This window comes from Dermacentor albipictus, chromosome 10, assembly GCF_038994185.2.
Source record: "Dermacentor albipictus isolate Rhodes 1998 colony chromosome 10, USDA_Dalb.pri_finalv2, whole genome shotgun sequence".
NCBI classification, from domain to species: Eukaryota; Metazoa; Arthropoda; class Arachnida; order Ixodida; family Ixodidae; genus Dermacentor; species Dermacentor albipictus.
In genome coordinates, this window is record NC_091830.1 from 101,092,596 (window position 1) to 101,107,595 (window position 15,000).

The following is a 15,000-nucleotide window of genomic DNA, read 5'->3' on the forward strand; positions in this document are numbered from 1 at the left end:
ATGTTCGTAGGCGCAAATTGCAAACGTAATACTTGGAGGAACGTTTCCACTAATCTACAGGGGCTCTCTCATTTCTCCGATTGCTCGCAAACACATTGCATTGCTAGTCGTGACGTTTCACAGTGACGTTTCACCATGCCCGTCGAAGTTGATTACCAGTACCGCGCCAGCGTCGACCGGCCGGCGAAGCGACGAACTCAGCAGCGCATGCGCGAGGCCCTACAACACCCCAACCGAGCTACCCTGCTTATCGGAGAGAGCGAGTGCGCGTGAACGCGGGCTCGTCTGACGATCTGGATTAAAGAAAAAAAAAAAAAGTGTGTCCGAGATATTGACAAAGACAAGTGGTCGCTGTCGCTCTGAATCTTAGCGCGTTATAGAAAACGTGGGATGGCGGTGCTTCCTCGAGGGTCTAAAAGTACAATCTTCGAACTAGCGCTCCCGGCGGAACGTGGAGCTAGCATCCTTCTTCTTGGAACGGTTTGCAATGGACTGCTTGAATGTGCCGACCACGAGTCACGGGTCGCGTATAGAGCCAACGTTTGGCAAGAACGCGTCTAGCACAACCGATCGCGGTTGCGATAACCCATCGTTGGTAGCGAAAAAAAGAAAGAAAGAAAAAAAAAACACCTACCCGCAGCTTGTAGCAGTAACCGTAAATGTGGTTCTAAATATAGGTTCGCTGGTCACTGAAACTTTCTCATAACGCACACCACTGTAGTCCAAAAAGAACAAAGCACGCACAATAGATATGATACAGCCGTCACCGCATGATTTCGCGTTTTCCTTATTGCATTACTTTCGTGGGCATGCGCGCTAGGGCCACGCAGGCCAGGAGGCAAGGGGAAAAAAAAATAAGAAATGATACGCGATCCTCAGCATTGACTTGGCTGATGTGGCACTCGCATTTATGTTCTTTACCTTAGGCGAGCGCAACGCGCCAACTGAACTCCAATTTCCCATAACGGAAATTCGTATTTGGCCATTTGGTTGTATTTTTGGCTGATGTTCGCGTTTTTCGCCCGAGCATGCGCTTCACTGCGCCGCTCGTTGTCCCTTCAATGCGGCTTCACTGCCCTGCAGGCGTGTTCTGCGTCAAGCCGAACCACCAGGCAAAAAGCCTGGGCGCCGCCATCTTGTTGAGAGCGGCGCCGGGGACACAATCGCGCCTAGCTCATTGAGTTTTCCCCCAAAACTGAACGAAATAGCCTTATTTAAATGAGAAAGATGCCACGAGTGCCGCAACGAAGGACCTTAAGGATTACCGAAGGGTAACTGAGGGCGACGCGACGAGCTTTGGAAAGAAGAATGATGGGTGTAGCGCTACGGGGGATAAGAATAGAGCAGATTCGGGGGGTGAGCGAACAAACGCGAGCTAATGACACCTTAGTTTAAACCAAGAAAAAGAAATGGGCGTGCGCAGGGCATGCAATGTGGGGGGAAGATCATCAATTAAGGGTTACCGACTGAATTCCAAGAGAAGGGAAGCGTAGCACGGGGTGGCGGAAATTTAGGAGGGCAGATTAGATTAGGAAGGGCGCAGGCACTAGACGGCGACCGTGACCGGGCTTACACGTGACCGGGGTGCTTGGAGAATTATGGGAGAGGTCTTTGCCCTGCAGTGGTCGTAGCCAGCAGGATGATGATGACGAAAAGGTAGCAACAGGTATTCATAACATACAGGTTGGAAAGCTGAGGCACCTCTGAACCCTTGAATATATTTCGCCACACTTGGCCATACGACAAGTTTGTTTTCGAGGCGCTCGGTCCCACTGCAGCGAAAATGTTGCCGGAAATCGGGCACTCCATTTTTGTTTCATAGGGAACCTTTCTTCCACTAGGGCAGCGGATTTTCGCAGGGCGAGCTTGCTGTCGTTTACGGATCAAAGCGATAGTGAACTCCAAAATGCAGTGTTGGCTTTGAGTGGGACTTACATTGATTGCAAAACCCACGGCTAATCACCCTTCCCCCCCCCAAGTAGCTCATTACAGCAGACAATCGTTCAGAAACACCGGCATCGTTGCGTATAGTATGGGAATGGTGCGTGTCACGTGAGTGCTCGCTTCGAGCTTGTGTTCTTCATTTTGATTGAATGAAGTCTCACCTAAGTGAGCGGGGGCCGATCCCGGAGGTAGTGCAATACCGGGCCGACCTGCGGCGGAGGTGAAGCAGGCTTCAAGCACTCCGCCAACTTCCAAAAATAGGTTTAATATCGTGGGTCCATATAGAACCCGTATCAGATATTAAGCTGATAAGAACAGAGTTTTTATTCATGCTAGTTACAGTACATCAAAAAATACAAGTTACAGAACCAAGGAGAAAACGAATAAAAGGTGTATAATCTAAAAACGCAAACAAATGGCTAAAAAAACTAGTTAGTGGTGTTAGTAATAAAAGACTAAAACTGTAAAGGTGTAAAACAGTGCAAAAAATGGCGCTTCTCTAAAAACATAAGATCATTAAGAGGTGCCGACATGGGCTCTAAAAATCTTTGTAGAGGCGCTTATTGTGTCACTGATGCACAGGCGTTTGAGTGTCCGTAGGTATGACCTACTGCACAGCCTGCGCATCACCCGGTCGTTCCCCACATCCCAGCTGCCGAGGCAGCCGACGACCACCGCGTCCACCGTCACACGCTGGAACCGCCGGAGGAGATGACGCTGTACAGGGGCGTACTTCTCCTCCTTAGCCTTCCGGGCGTCCTGGAACGCCTGCAGCCTGTTCTCGAAAGGGCAGCAGACGTCCAGGATGAGTGCCTCCTCTCCACGGGCCAGTACCAGGTCGGGCTTGAGTGATGTGTTGCCTACGACCTGGTTCTCCGCAATGACTGTAAACCGACCCAAAGCAGCCTTTTTTATTCTGGCGACGATGGTGTTATGGCGCTCCGTCATGGCCCGGCTCTGCCGCATGCAGTGGCAAAGTACATGTGGCAGTGTCTCCTCCCCATACCCGCAGCGTCTGCATCTTTTGTCCGCCGCGGGTGCCCAGAGTCTTGTGGCGTTGAGGGGGAGGAGATTTAGTCGGGCTCGATGAATGAAGCGCCAGTCGATGAAATGGGTGTAGCGGCCGGACCTCATGAAGTGTGAGTTTGCCGGGTCGGCCGCCACACACACCATCGCCTTGCCTTGGTTCGGTTTGTCTTGCAGAGATTGGTCCCTTTCGGTGGAGAGGAGCGCCCGGATGGTCTTGACCAGCTTGTGGCGGTTCCTCGCTGACACAGAGGCCTCCCCGCAGTTGATGCGGGCTCCATGCTCCAACAGCTCCCAGGCGACGGAGAGGCGACGGGAGGCTTTGCGGGCCTCCGTCCACACAGACTGGACCTGTGTGGACGTTTGCCGAAAGTCGCCCTCCGTCTCGCCTGAGAGGTAGGCCTCCATGTCCTCGGTGTTCGCGGGTCGTCTCAGCCGCCTTGACACTACGCCCTCGAGCTCTCCTGCTGCACGCTCCCGGACCTCCACGTCGGTCGACGTCAGTAGCTTGAAGGCTCCATCCACCCGACAGATGTCGCTGAGCTCCGCCGCAAGTGGGATCCCTGCACTGCCAGCCTGAGAGCTTCCGTACAAGTATTCATTGGAAGCTCTGGCTGGCACGTACAGGGTCTTCTTGATGAGCGGGCGGAGCTCCTCGTCCAGGCGTTGCCACTCTCCCTTGCTGGCAAGGCCCACCCGCATGGCAAAGTTGAGGGCTGGATACAAAAATGTTTTGATAGCATCCAGCCTCTGCCATGGGGCGAGCATAGAGGAGAGCAGCTTTCTGCCCAGGTGGATGGCCTCGTCGACCGTCGTCTCGTCCGGCAGCACCCTGAACCCCACTGGACGGCCCAGGAACTTGTGCCCCTGGAAGTCGCCAAGCGCCGGAATCGGGTCGCCACCCACGGTGAAAGAGGTGGGCCGTGTACCCACGGGGTGGCGACCAGACAGGTGTAGAGACCGGCACTTGGCGGCGTTGAGTCGCAGCCCGAGCCGGGCCGACAGGGCTGTTACACGGTCCAAGCGGCTCTGCAGGGTGGCGGGATCCGCGGCCAGCAGCGTCAGATCATCGGCGTAGGCAAGGATGTTGTGCTGCCTATCGCCTCCCTGTACTGCACGGATGACCGGGTCCACCACCAGGTTGAAAAGCAGGCCGCTCAGAGGACAGCCCTGTCTCAGCCCAGCTCCGATGGCGATTGGCTCCGTAATGCCAGCTGCTGCCACGACGCAGGTGGTGTTGGCGCGGTAGAGGTCTTCAACGATGGTAGCAAAGGCCTCCCCCGCGCCGGCGCCGCGGACAGCGTCGACGAGGGCCTGATGGGCGACCGAGCCGAAAGCGTTGGCAAAATCGAGGAACCCCACGCACAGCTCCCCACCTCCTGTCCTAGCATCATCCAGGCGTCCCTGCAGCACGAAGTTGTGTTCAAACACCCCATCGTGCGGCAGGAAGCCCTTCTGACACCTGGACAGTACCGCATGGTCGCCCAACCACCTCTGCAGCCGGGTGGTGAGACACCCGGCATACAGTTTGGCGATCGTGCGACCAAGGGCAATGGGTCGCCAGTTTGTGGGGTCCTCGCGGTCGCCCTTCTTGTGGATCAGGATAGTCCTCGTCGACTTCCAGCTCAGGGGCGTGCGGCGGTATTGGAGGCATACGTTGTATACCGCCGCCAGGAACCTGCCCTCAGGGTCCACCTGCCTCCAGTGGTGGTACGTGAGGCGGTCCTCCCCTGGAGCTGTACTCTCGCATTTACGGAGCTTGGCTGCGACTTCTTCCGGTGTAAAGGGGCACAAGTCCAGTTCTTCGGTGGCTGGGAGCCGTGACCTCAGGATGCTGGTATCCACGGGTGTTGGTGACCAGAGGTTCGAGTAGTGGTCCTGCAGTGCGTGGGGGTCGATTGGACAGAGCTGGGACGGGCCTTCAGTGATTAACCGCACTGCCCGGCGCCGGTTCCTTCTGTAGAGAGTTTGTATCTGCTGGGGGTTGTCGGGGTTCACCTCGCGCCTCCGTGATTGGCGCGAGTCCCCGACTGGCAGCCGCAGGTGTTTGGTTGCGGCTGCGATGGCACGGTCAAGGATGTTTTCGAACCGTGCCCACTCCCCAGCAGACTCAGGCAACCGGCTCAATGCCCGCAGCTCTGCCGTTTCGTCCGCTAGCGTCCACGCACTGCCCTCTGGCCGTGTGGTACCAGCATGTTCGTCCTGGGTCCCGAAGTCCTGGTTGCTTCCGTCATGGTCCTGCACCTCTGCCCTGCCCGGGGAGAGCTCCTGCATGGCCGCCGGCTCGTGAGCCTCGGAGACTGGTGCTCCCGGGCTGCCTCGGTTGGACGGCAGCGATGGTGTTGGAGAAGAGGAGGCCGAGGCTGCGGTCCGCCCTGACTGGTTTGGCGTCCGCGGAGAAGGTGCCTCGGCCATCTCACCATCGCTGCTGTGTCCGGGTGTTCCCCGAGGTGCCACGGGAGACGGCTCCTGGTCGGCGGCCTGCTCGGTCGCCACTGCTGGTGTTCCGGGAGGGTCCTGAGCGGGACCCTCGGTGCTGTCCTGCTCTGCTGCGGGGGTGCTGTCGCTGTCCTGCTCCGACACACCAGTGGCAGCACCCGCGGCGAGATCACGCCTGGCTGCCAGTGCCGCCTCCCTCCTGTGCCACTGCTCGTGGTTGCCCAAGCCCCTCCTTGTGGGGAAGGACATTGGGCAACTGCCACACTGGTGTGGCAGGGCAGCAGGGGGGGCGGCAGTCAAGTTGGCTGCAGCCAGGCAGGCGTGAGAGGCTGGTCGAAGCCCCAGTGTCTCGCCGCAGATGGTGCACACGTTGATGGTGCGCCGGATCCTGGTGCCGTGTTCGAGTTCCAGGTGCCGCTGGAGGGACTGCCGCCGCGCTGTCCATTTGGCCGCGGCATAGGCAGCTCGGCAGCCCTCTTCGCAGCACCGGACCGTTTGGGGCACGGGAAAGAACACCGTGAAAGTGCCATCCTCACGGGCCGGCTGGCGTTCCTGCCTAGGGGTGTAGGGGTCGCCATCGTCTTCGCTGATGTCATGGGCCGTGTGGCCGTGGCCCCCAAGATCCATCGAATGGTCTTACCTTCCGGACCCGGCGGCTCTCCTTAAAGGAGGCCAGGTCCGGAGGCTAGGGGGCCACCAGGGATGGCAGCGAGTGGGCCGGGCCCATGACAGACGATGGCGAAGGCAGGGGCCAGCCGGTTGTGCCCCAGCACAGCACCAGTCGAGACGGCAGGACCAGCAGGCACCCCGCAGGCAGGCAGCACCAAGCAGTGGTCAGGCCGAGCGGGGCAGGAGTCTCCGGGGGGCGGCAGGCAGCGCCAGGCAGCGGCAGGACCAGGAAGCGGGCCGGTGTGGGTCGTCCAGGGGCCACCAGGTAGCAGCACGTGGGCTGTCCTGGAGGCAGTGCAGCAGGGAGCCAAGGGCCTGGAAAGATAGGGCTGGGATAGGGGAAAGACCTTGCTATGACCGGAGCAGGTAACCGGGCGCCTCTACAAAGATGAGTATGTCAAAGGCCGGGCAAGCCAGCTGCAGTGACTACACTTTGATCTTAGCCAAAAGGCCGAGAAGCGATGTCTTTCACTTCACTCCATTGTACCACTGCCTTGTGGGTGCCCTGGCGACATTGGTAACCTCAGCAACAGCGTGGGCAATCTTATAAAACCCAGCCCGTCTAGAGACTCTATGCTCTCTATCTCGCGAATCAACTCGCGACGCCTCAGTCTTTCACTGTTAACGAAACGCCGTCGCGTAGAAACGAGACCCGAGCGCAAGCTTGTTTGCAAGGCAAAACCAACGAAGGCAACCTCGCAGAAAACGGAACAGGCGAGCGGAAAACACGCGCAAGGGGAATGTTTACTTCCGTCTGAATGCGACCGCTCAAGGCGGCTTTCTTTGAGGCCTTCGTTTCAAGCCCGTGCGCAAGTGTAATACACTACGCGCATTTCCCTCATTTCCTTTTATTTACCGCAAGGCCCACTGAAAGTTTTCATACGGCACAGGCCGGGACGGATTGCAACGTGTCGATTCGACCGCTAGAATTAGGTAGCGCGCCTCATGTACGAATGAAAGAGAATGGAAAAAAAAATAAATATAGAAAAGGCTGCGCACTCCTTCCAACCGGAAACATAGAGGGCAGGAAGATCGCCATGTGGAGCACAGGTGTTGTTAAAAAAAAAAAGAAAGAAAGAAAGAAATAGCGCTACCCCATCATCTTTACCGTGTGCGTGTATACACACACACGCACACATATGCACGCGCACGCACGCGCGCGCGCGCACGCACACACACACACACACACACACACACACACATATACGCACACATGCTAGCATAGCTTAAGCACAGCTGGAAAGCTCAGCCTTGCGCAAGAAAAAAGGACCACGCCCTTTCTCAAGCCCCTTTGAAACTTTTAAATGAGAAACATGTGTACAGCGAGGTCGTTCGAAACTGGCGCGAAAACGCATCCGCGCCATCTGTGTGCGGAACTAGGAAAACCTACGGCCTTCGCCATACAGAAAGAAAGGTAGATGGCGCGAGCTAACGCTCCGTTGCATACTAAGAACGAGAGCTAGTGAATAATGGCAGAAACGTCTTGGGAAGAGAGAAAAAAACAACAACAACAAAAAAAAAGAAAGACACGCAAGTTGTTGGCTCGCGCAAGCATTCTATTTTACAGCGAGTAAAGAGCATAGCAACTTCTCACAAGAGCAGCAAGAAAGACAAGAAGAACGTGAGAGAGGGGGAGAAACAGGCGCGTTTCTTTGGAATGCAGAGCATGCTGCACACACTATGAAGTGCCAAAGAGACGGGGAAAGCAGATGGCGCGATTGTGTATGTCCTCAAAGCTTGAAAACAATTTCTAAACTACAAGGTGTGCCGAAGTCCGCCTACTCTCATCAGGTTGCTCCCGCCTCCAATTGCATTTAAATTAAAATTACAGTCGCCTCAGGGGCAGAGAGAGAGAGAGAGAGAGAAAATGTGTACACTTGCTTCGCGCAGCTGCACCCGTTCAAATTTTACAGCAACAAGAGCACTCCCGCAGGCACAAAGTCCGCTGCCGCGTCCGCCGGGGCGGAATGCACTCGCTTCCGTAAATTGTCGTGCGGCAGACTGCTGCATCGTAGCACACCTGAAACCGCGCAGACGTCAGCGATCGCCGCGAGATCGCTGCGAGCGCTAAAGTCCGAAACCACGTCCGCCGGGGCGGCGGGAGCTCGATACCCCTTCACGAAACTTCTGCGTGTACACCGCCGCACGGCCACGGCGGAGTCGCTGGCATCCTGCGCGCAGTTGCATTGCGTCGCGCCGGGAATCGTTGAAGCCCCACGCAGACGTCGGCGTCGGCCCCGACCTGGCTGCGAGCGCTCGAAGAGACCAAGTCCGAAGCCACGTGAGCCGGGGCGGTGTGAGCGCGACTAAGTCCGGGACGACGTCAGCCGGGGCGGCGTGAGCGAGACTAAGTCCGAGACTACGTCAGCCGGGGCGGCGTGAGCGAGACCAAGTCCGAGACTACGTCAGCCGGGGCGTCGACTAAGTCCGAGACGACGTCAGCCGGGGCGTCGAGCTCGCCGCGCGCGCTTTTCCCACTCTTACTCGAAAAATGGCGAAGGGGCCGCGCTAGCGTGCCTTGAATCGGTGAGCGGCGGTACCGCGGCGATCGCGAGAGCTCAAATCGGCCGTGCCAAGGCCAAATATTGGCGCTCGGCTCGGCGCAGTACGCCGCCTTGTCGCACGAGTACGGCCCCGTGGAGGTCTGGTCACTTATCGCTGCTCTTATAAGGGGCCGTACCGCCCTGGCCGACGTTGTACCGTAGTGCCGTTTTCGGCTTGCGCGTGTTCGTGGTGGTGTCCGCGCACCGCTCCGCACTCGAGAATCGTGCCCACGACGACGCGAGCGCTCGGAAGAGACGGAAGTCCGAAACCACGTGAGCCGGGGCGGTGTGAGCGCGACTAAGTCCGAGACGACGTCAGCCGGGGCGGCGTGAGCGAGACTAAGTCCGAGACTACGTCAGCCGGGGCGTCGAGCACGCCGCGCGCGCTTTTCGCACTCTTACTCGAAAAATGGCGAAGGGGCCGCGCTAGCGTGCCTTGAATCGGTGAGCGGCGGTACCGCGGCGATCGCGAGAGCTCAAATCGGCCGTGCCAAGGCCAAATATTAGCGCTCGGCTCGGCGCAGTACGCCGCCTTGTCGCACGAGTACGGCCCCGTGGAGGTCTGGTCACTTATCGCTGCTCATATAAGGGGCCGTACCGCCCTGGCCGACGTTGTACCGTAGTGCCGTTTTCGGCTTGCGCGTGTTCGTGGTGGTGTCCGCGCACCGCTCCGCACTCGAGAATCGTGCCCACGACGACGCGAGCGCTCGGAAGAGACGGAAGTCCGAAACCACGTGAGCCGGGGCGGTGTGAGCGCGACTAAGTCCGAGACGACGTCAGCCGGGGCGGCGTGAGCGAGACTAAGTCCGAGACTACGTCAGCCGGGGCGTCGAGCACGCCGCGCGCGCTTTTCGCACTCTTACTCGAAAAATGGCGAAGGGGCCGCGCTAGCGTGCCTTGAATCGGTGAGCGGCGGTACCGCGGCGATCGCGAGAGCTCAAATCGGCCGTGCCAAGGCCAAATATTGGCGCTCGGCTCGGCGCAGTACGCCGCCTTGTCGCACGAGTACGGCCCCGTGGAGGTCTGGTCACTTATCGCTGCTCATATAAGGGGCCGTACCGCCCTGGCCGACGTTGTACCGTAGTGCCGTTTTCGGCTTGCGCGTGTTCGTGGTGGTGTCCGCGCACCGCTCCGCATTCGAGAATCGTGCCCACGACGACGCGAGCGCTCGGAAGAGACAGAAGTCCGAAACCACCTGAGCCGGGCCGCGGCGGGAGCTCGACGCCCGTCACGCAACTTTGGCGTACAAGCCACCGCACGGCCGCGACTGAGTCGTCGTCACCGTCCGGCTGGCTGCACTATAGCACGCCGGGAACCGGGAAAGAACCGCGCAGAGGTCGTCGTTTTGCCGCGACGTTGGCGCGAGCGCGCGAAGAGACAAAGTCCGAAACGGCGTCAGCCGGGGTGTCGAGCACGCCGCCCGCGCCGTTCGCACTCGTGCTCGGAAACGGCGAAAGGGCCGCGCTAGCGTGTGGCCCCGTAGGGGCACAGAAAGGGGATTGTTCTGGAAACTGCGCTGTCCATAGGCGAGAGATTGCCGTTCGCGCATTCGGTCGACGCGCTGCGCTTTCACGACTTCGGCATTGCGCTGCCGACGTAAGCTTTCCATCTCGCTCGCGGCGCTGCGAGGCGGCACGATTTTCGCCAAACGCTCGTCGAAAGTGGCACGAGTACGGCCCCATGGAGATTTGGGAACTTATCGCTGCTATTATATGGGGGTCCCAGAGAGCAGTCGCCCCCAAAAGCGACCTGGGTGTTTGATATGCGGCGGGCTTCGTGCCCGTCAAGCGTGTCCCCGGTATCGCTCCCGTGGATCCCACAGCTGACGTCTGCAGCCTCATCCGCTTGATGCGTTAGGGGGTGGTTGTCGGACGACGCTTTCTCCACGATATCGAGTTGTGTTCCGCATCGTCCTCGGACGAGTCAAATGCGAAAGCGCCGAAGGCGCGGGCGTGACCCGTCGCCTGGCGGCTTTGCCGTCTCGGCTACGTTGCAAGTGTCGGTCGGTCCACCTGTGCTGCGGGCTCAAGAGAAACCGCAAGCCGTGATCGAGTCGACACAACCAGTCTATCGAGAATGTTGCGTGCTTCTTGCCGCGTGGCGATACCCGGCCCTTCGGGGAGGGCGCCGTAGCGAGCTCGAACGCCGTCGTCTCGGACTGTGCAAAGTGCTACTCTTTGCAAGAACGAAGCGTGCTGGGGCGCCTGAAGGTGGCCTCGGCATCGCAAAAACGGCGTCCGGCCTGCTTGACAGGCGGGACGCGCAGTTGAACGATTACCTGGTTGATCCTGCCAGTAATCATATGCTTGTCTCAAAGATTAAGCCATGCATGTCTAAGTACATGCCGAAATAAGGCGAAACCGCGAATGGCTCATTAAATCAGTTATGGTTCCTTAGATCGTTTCTTCCTACTTGGATAACTGTGGCAATTCTAGAGCTAATACATGCAGTGAGCCTGAAGCCCTTTGGGCGACGGGTGCTTTTATTAGACCAAGATCGATCGGGTTTCGGCCCGTATTGTGTGGTGACTCTGGATAACTTTGTGCTGATCGCATGGCCACGAGCCGGCGACGTTTCTTTCAAGTGTCTGCCTTATCAACTTTCGATGGTAGGTTACTTGCTTACCATGGTTGTTACGGGTAACGGAGAATCAGGGTTCGATTCCGGAGAGGGAGCCTGAGAAACGGCTACCACATCCAAGGAAGGCAGCAGGCGCGCAAATTACCCACTCCCGGCACGGGGAGGTAGTGATGAAAAATAACAATACGGGACTCTTTTGAGGCCCCGTAATTGAAATGAGTACACTCTAAATCCTTTAACGAGGATCAATTGGAGGGCAAGTCTGGTGCCAGCAGCCGCGGTAATTCCAGCTCCAATAGCGTATACTAAAGCTGCTGCGGTTAAAAAGCTCGTAGTTGGATCTCAGTTCCAGACGAGTAGTGCATCTACCCGATGCGACGGCTCGGACTGAACATCATGCCGGTCCTTTCTTGGTGCACTTCATTGTGTGCCTCGAGAAGGCCGGTGCTTTTACTTTGAAAAAATTAGAGTGCTCAACGCAGGCGAGTCGCCTGAATAAACTTGCATGGAATAATAGAACAAGACCTCGTTTCTGTTCTGTTGGTTTTTGGAATACGAGGTAATGATTAAGAGGGACAGACGGGGGCATTCGTATTGCGGCGCTAGAGGTGAAATTCTTGGACCGTCGCAAGACGAACTACTGCGAAAGCATTTGCCAAGAATGTTTTCTTTGATCAAGAACGAAAGTCAGAGGTTCGAAGGCGATCAGATACCGCCCTAGTTCTGACCATAAACGATGCCAACCAGCGATCCGCCTGAGTTACTCAAATGACTCGGCGGGCAGCTTCCGGGAAACCAAAGTGTTTGGGTTCCGGGGGAAGTATGGTTGCAAAGCTGAAACTTAAAGAAATTGACGGAAGGGCACCACCAGGAGTGGAGCCTGCGGCTTAATTTGACTCAACACGGGAAAACTTACCCGGCCCGGACACTGGGAGGATTGACAGATTGAGAGCTCTTTCTTGATTCGGTGGATGGTGGTGCATGGCCGTTCTTAGTTGGTGGAGCGATTTGTCTGGTTAATTCCGATAACGAACGAGACTCTAGCCTATTAAATAGGTGCGGGGTTCCCAGCACCTTACAACCTTCTTAGAGGGACAAGCGGCTCCTAGCCGCACGAAACAGAGCAATAACAGGTCTGTGATGCCCTTAGATGTCCGGGGCCGCACGCGCGCTACACTGAAGGAAGCAGCGTGTCTTTATCCCTGTCTGAAAAGACTGGGTAACCCGTGGAACTTCTTTCGTGATTGGGATAGGGGCTTGCAATTGTTCCCCTTGAACGAGGAATTCCCAGTAAGCGCGAGTCATAAGCTCGCGTTGATTACGTCCCTGCCCTTTGTACACACCGCCCGTCGCTACTACCGATTGAATGATTTAGTGAGGTCTTCGGACCGATGTCCGGCGCGGCCTTTCGGTTGCGCCGGTCTGTTGGAAAGATGACCAAACTTGATCATTTAGAGGAAGTAAAAGTCGTAACAAGGTTTCCGTAGGTGAACCTGCGGAAGGATCATTACCGGATTGTTCGAGGGTGACGAGCGCCATTGTTTCTACCCCGTGTGGGTGAAGCAGCTCGCTGCGCCCGACGCTTTCCGCCGCTGGCCCCGCTTGGACGCGGGGACGGCTATACCCGAACATGCCGGGGATTGCCCGAATTTCGAAGGGCGCCCCGTGCCAAATTTGTTGCGCCCAGTGGACGCCGGCTGCAACCTTGGACGGTTGGCTTGGCCGCGCCCGCGGGTAGAAACGGCGTAACGCACACTGGGTGGGCTTTCTGAAGTCCGCCTCGGCACTCTTGCGCGGAATGGGAGTAAGACGACCCGACCTGCTGCTCTTGCCCAGTACGAGGGGAACGGCGAAGCGTGCGGTCGGTCAAGGAACTGACGGTCGAGAGCTAATGCCGCTGCCGCTTAGTACACACGGAACCGTGGTGCGAGCGCTCTCCCGTCCTCCGCGGCAAACGCTGCCGAGTCTGAAAAGGCTGGCGACTGCCGGTCGCTTCCTGCGGCGAGTGTGGAGTAACGACCCGACTTTGTTGCTGCCCAAGTACTAAAGGAACGGTGCGGCGCTCGGTCGGTCATGGAACCGGCGGTATTGAGGGTGCGGCTGCCAAGTACGGAAGGAACCGTGGCCTAAAGCACTCTCCCGTCCTCCGCGGCAAATTCCACCGCGCCCGAAAGGGCCGGAGGCTGCCGGTCGGCTCCCGCTCGTGACGCGCGAGGTGTCGAGTTCGCGGTTCAATGCGACGACGTCTGCAGGCTATTTGCCCGCCGCCGAGGGAAAGGCGGCGTTGCTGCGAAGTACCGAAGGAAACGCGGCTTTGCTACGTCGGAAGCGTTCTGCGGTTTGCGGACTTGTGCGCTTTGGGAAGGCGCCGCACGTCGAAAGAGGAAGTACGGACAGACGAGGGACTGTAATCCCGTATTCGAACGCACTTGCGGCCAGGCCCTTGCTGGCTTCGTCTTCCGCCTCAAGTAGACTTGTTGTGGCTCCGGCGCAGAGAGCCGTCCCTGGCACTGGCCGAGTGGCTTTGGAGAGCTGCGCGAGTACGCGCGCGCCAAGCTCTTGTCTTTCGTCTCGAGTAGGCTGTTGGATCAGCAGCGGTCATGCGGAAACGCGTGACCGCCGAACGAAAGAGCGAAACAGGAGTAGCGCACGCCGAAAGGCGCTCTTCGAAACCACACACAGGGAGACGCCACGTGCCTGAAACACTGGTTGTACTGTACTGAATTGAACAAACTATTTTTCACGACTCTAAGCGGTGGATCACTCGGTTCTCGGGTCGATGAAGAACGCAGCCAGCTGCGAGACTTGGTGTGAATTGCAGGACACACTGAGCACTGATTCTTTGAACGCACATTGCGGCCTTGGGTCTTCCCTTGGCTTCGTCTGTCTGAGGGTCGGATCACATATCAAGAGAGCCTTCGGCGCACAGGGAACGTGCGTCCGTCGACTCGTTTTGACCGCGTCGGCATCATGGACAGTACGTTGAGCGCTAAAGCCACGCGCCAGCAACCTCACGAGAAGGAGACGGTGGCGAGCCGTCGTGCCAAATCTTCGAAGAGACGGAAACGAGGCATTACTACTGCAGCGTGACGAGTGCGCGCCTCTGGCAAGACCGCCGCAGGATGGAGTCGGATACCTGCAGGGAAAGAGCGGTCCAAGCTCGAGGCGCGAACGTCTGTTGCCTTGTAGCGCGCACCTTTGCGAGAGAGTCGGAAGCGATCGCAATTTGCGTTGTTTGCCTTCGGAGTACGTCGAGCTCCAGAGCTGGTCGCTCGCTCACGTCACCGCAGCTGTGTGGGCGCCCTTCCGGGCTTCGTCGCACGAATGGGAATCGGCAGATTCGTGCGAGGAGCGGGGAGGAGAAGGGTGGCCCCCGAAAGCGGTTCGACGCGAGAGCGCCGTCTGCGAGCGAGAAGAGCACGGCACGGCGGAGAATTGCCGCGAGACGGAAAATGTCTCCCTCGAGAGCGTTGGCCGAGCTGAAGCGTTCCGTCGTAGTCCGCCGTCGGTCCAAGTGCTTCGCAGTCTCTGTCCCCTTAAGACTGGGCCACTCCAGTTGGGGCAGGGGCGACGCTACACGAGACGATGCCTCCCGCCAGGTTTTAGTCGCCCCTGCGGTGCCCGCTGAAGCGGCGCGCTGCTAAGGCGATCTTTGCCTCGGTGGTGTTTTGGGCTTCAGACACGGTCGCTTACCACGCAACTGCTCGTGCGCCGCACGCGTGCAGGCGGTTCACCGCCTGCCAGCCTCGTCTATAAGTAGCTCCGTGTTGGGCGAAGGACGTGGTAGGGCGTCGCACTC

The 15,000-nt window shown here is 58.1% G+C and overlaps 2 protein-coding genes and 3 non-coding genes across 5 annotated transcripts; 2 read left to right on the forward strand and 3 right to left on the reverse strand.

Moving 5' to 3' along the window:
* Positions 1–2,110: 2,110 nt before the first annotated feature.
* On the reverse strand, positions 2,111–2,299 carry LOC139051152 (U2 spliceosomal RNA). Its single transcript, XR_011509274.1, has one exon. It is a non-coding gene; the product is annotated as a U2 spliceosomal RNA (small nuclear RNA).
* Positions 2,260–4,103, reverse strand: LOC139050694 (uncharacterized protein T26G10.4-like). The gene has a single exon (XM_070527315.1). The coding sequence runs from the start codon at positions 3,736–3,738 to the stop codon at positions 2,461–2,463; it is 1,278 nt and encodes a 425-aa protein (XP_070383416.1). The 5' UTR covers positions 3,739–4,103; the 3' UTR covers positions 2,260–2,460.
* On the reverse strand, positions 4,067–6,036 carry LOC139050363 (uncharacterized). Its single transcript, XM_070526604.1, has 2 exons — positions 4,151–6,036; positions 4,067–4,082 (listed from the first exon to the last, which is right to left on the reverse strand). The coding sequence occupies exons 1-2, from the start codon at positions 6,034–6,036 to the stop codon at positions 4,067–4,069; spliced, it is 1,902 nt and encodes a 633-aa protein (XP_070382705.1).
* A 4,860-nt stretch (positions 6,037–10,896) lies between these two features.
* LOC139051123 (small subunit ribosomal RNA) lies at positions 10,897–12,711 on the forward strand. The gene has a single exon (XR_011509252.1). It is a non-coding gene; the product is annotated as a small subunit ribosomal RNA (ribosomal RNA).
* Positions 12,712–13,945: 1,234 nt separating this feature from the next.
* On the forward strand, positions 13,946–14,098 carry LOC139051139 (5.8S ribosomal RNA). Its single transcript, XR_011509260.1, has one exon. It is a non-coding gene; the product is annotated as a 5.8S ribosomal RNA (ribosomal RNA).
* Positions 14,099–15,000: the final 902 nt, after the last annotated feature.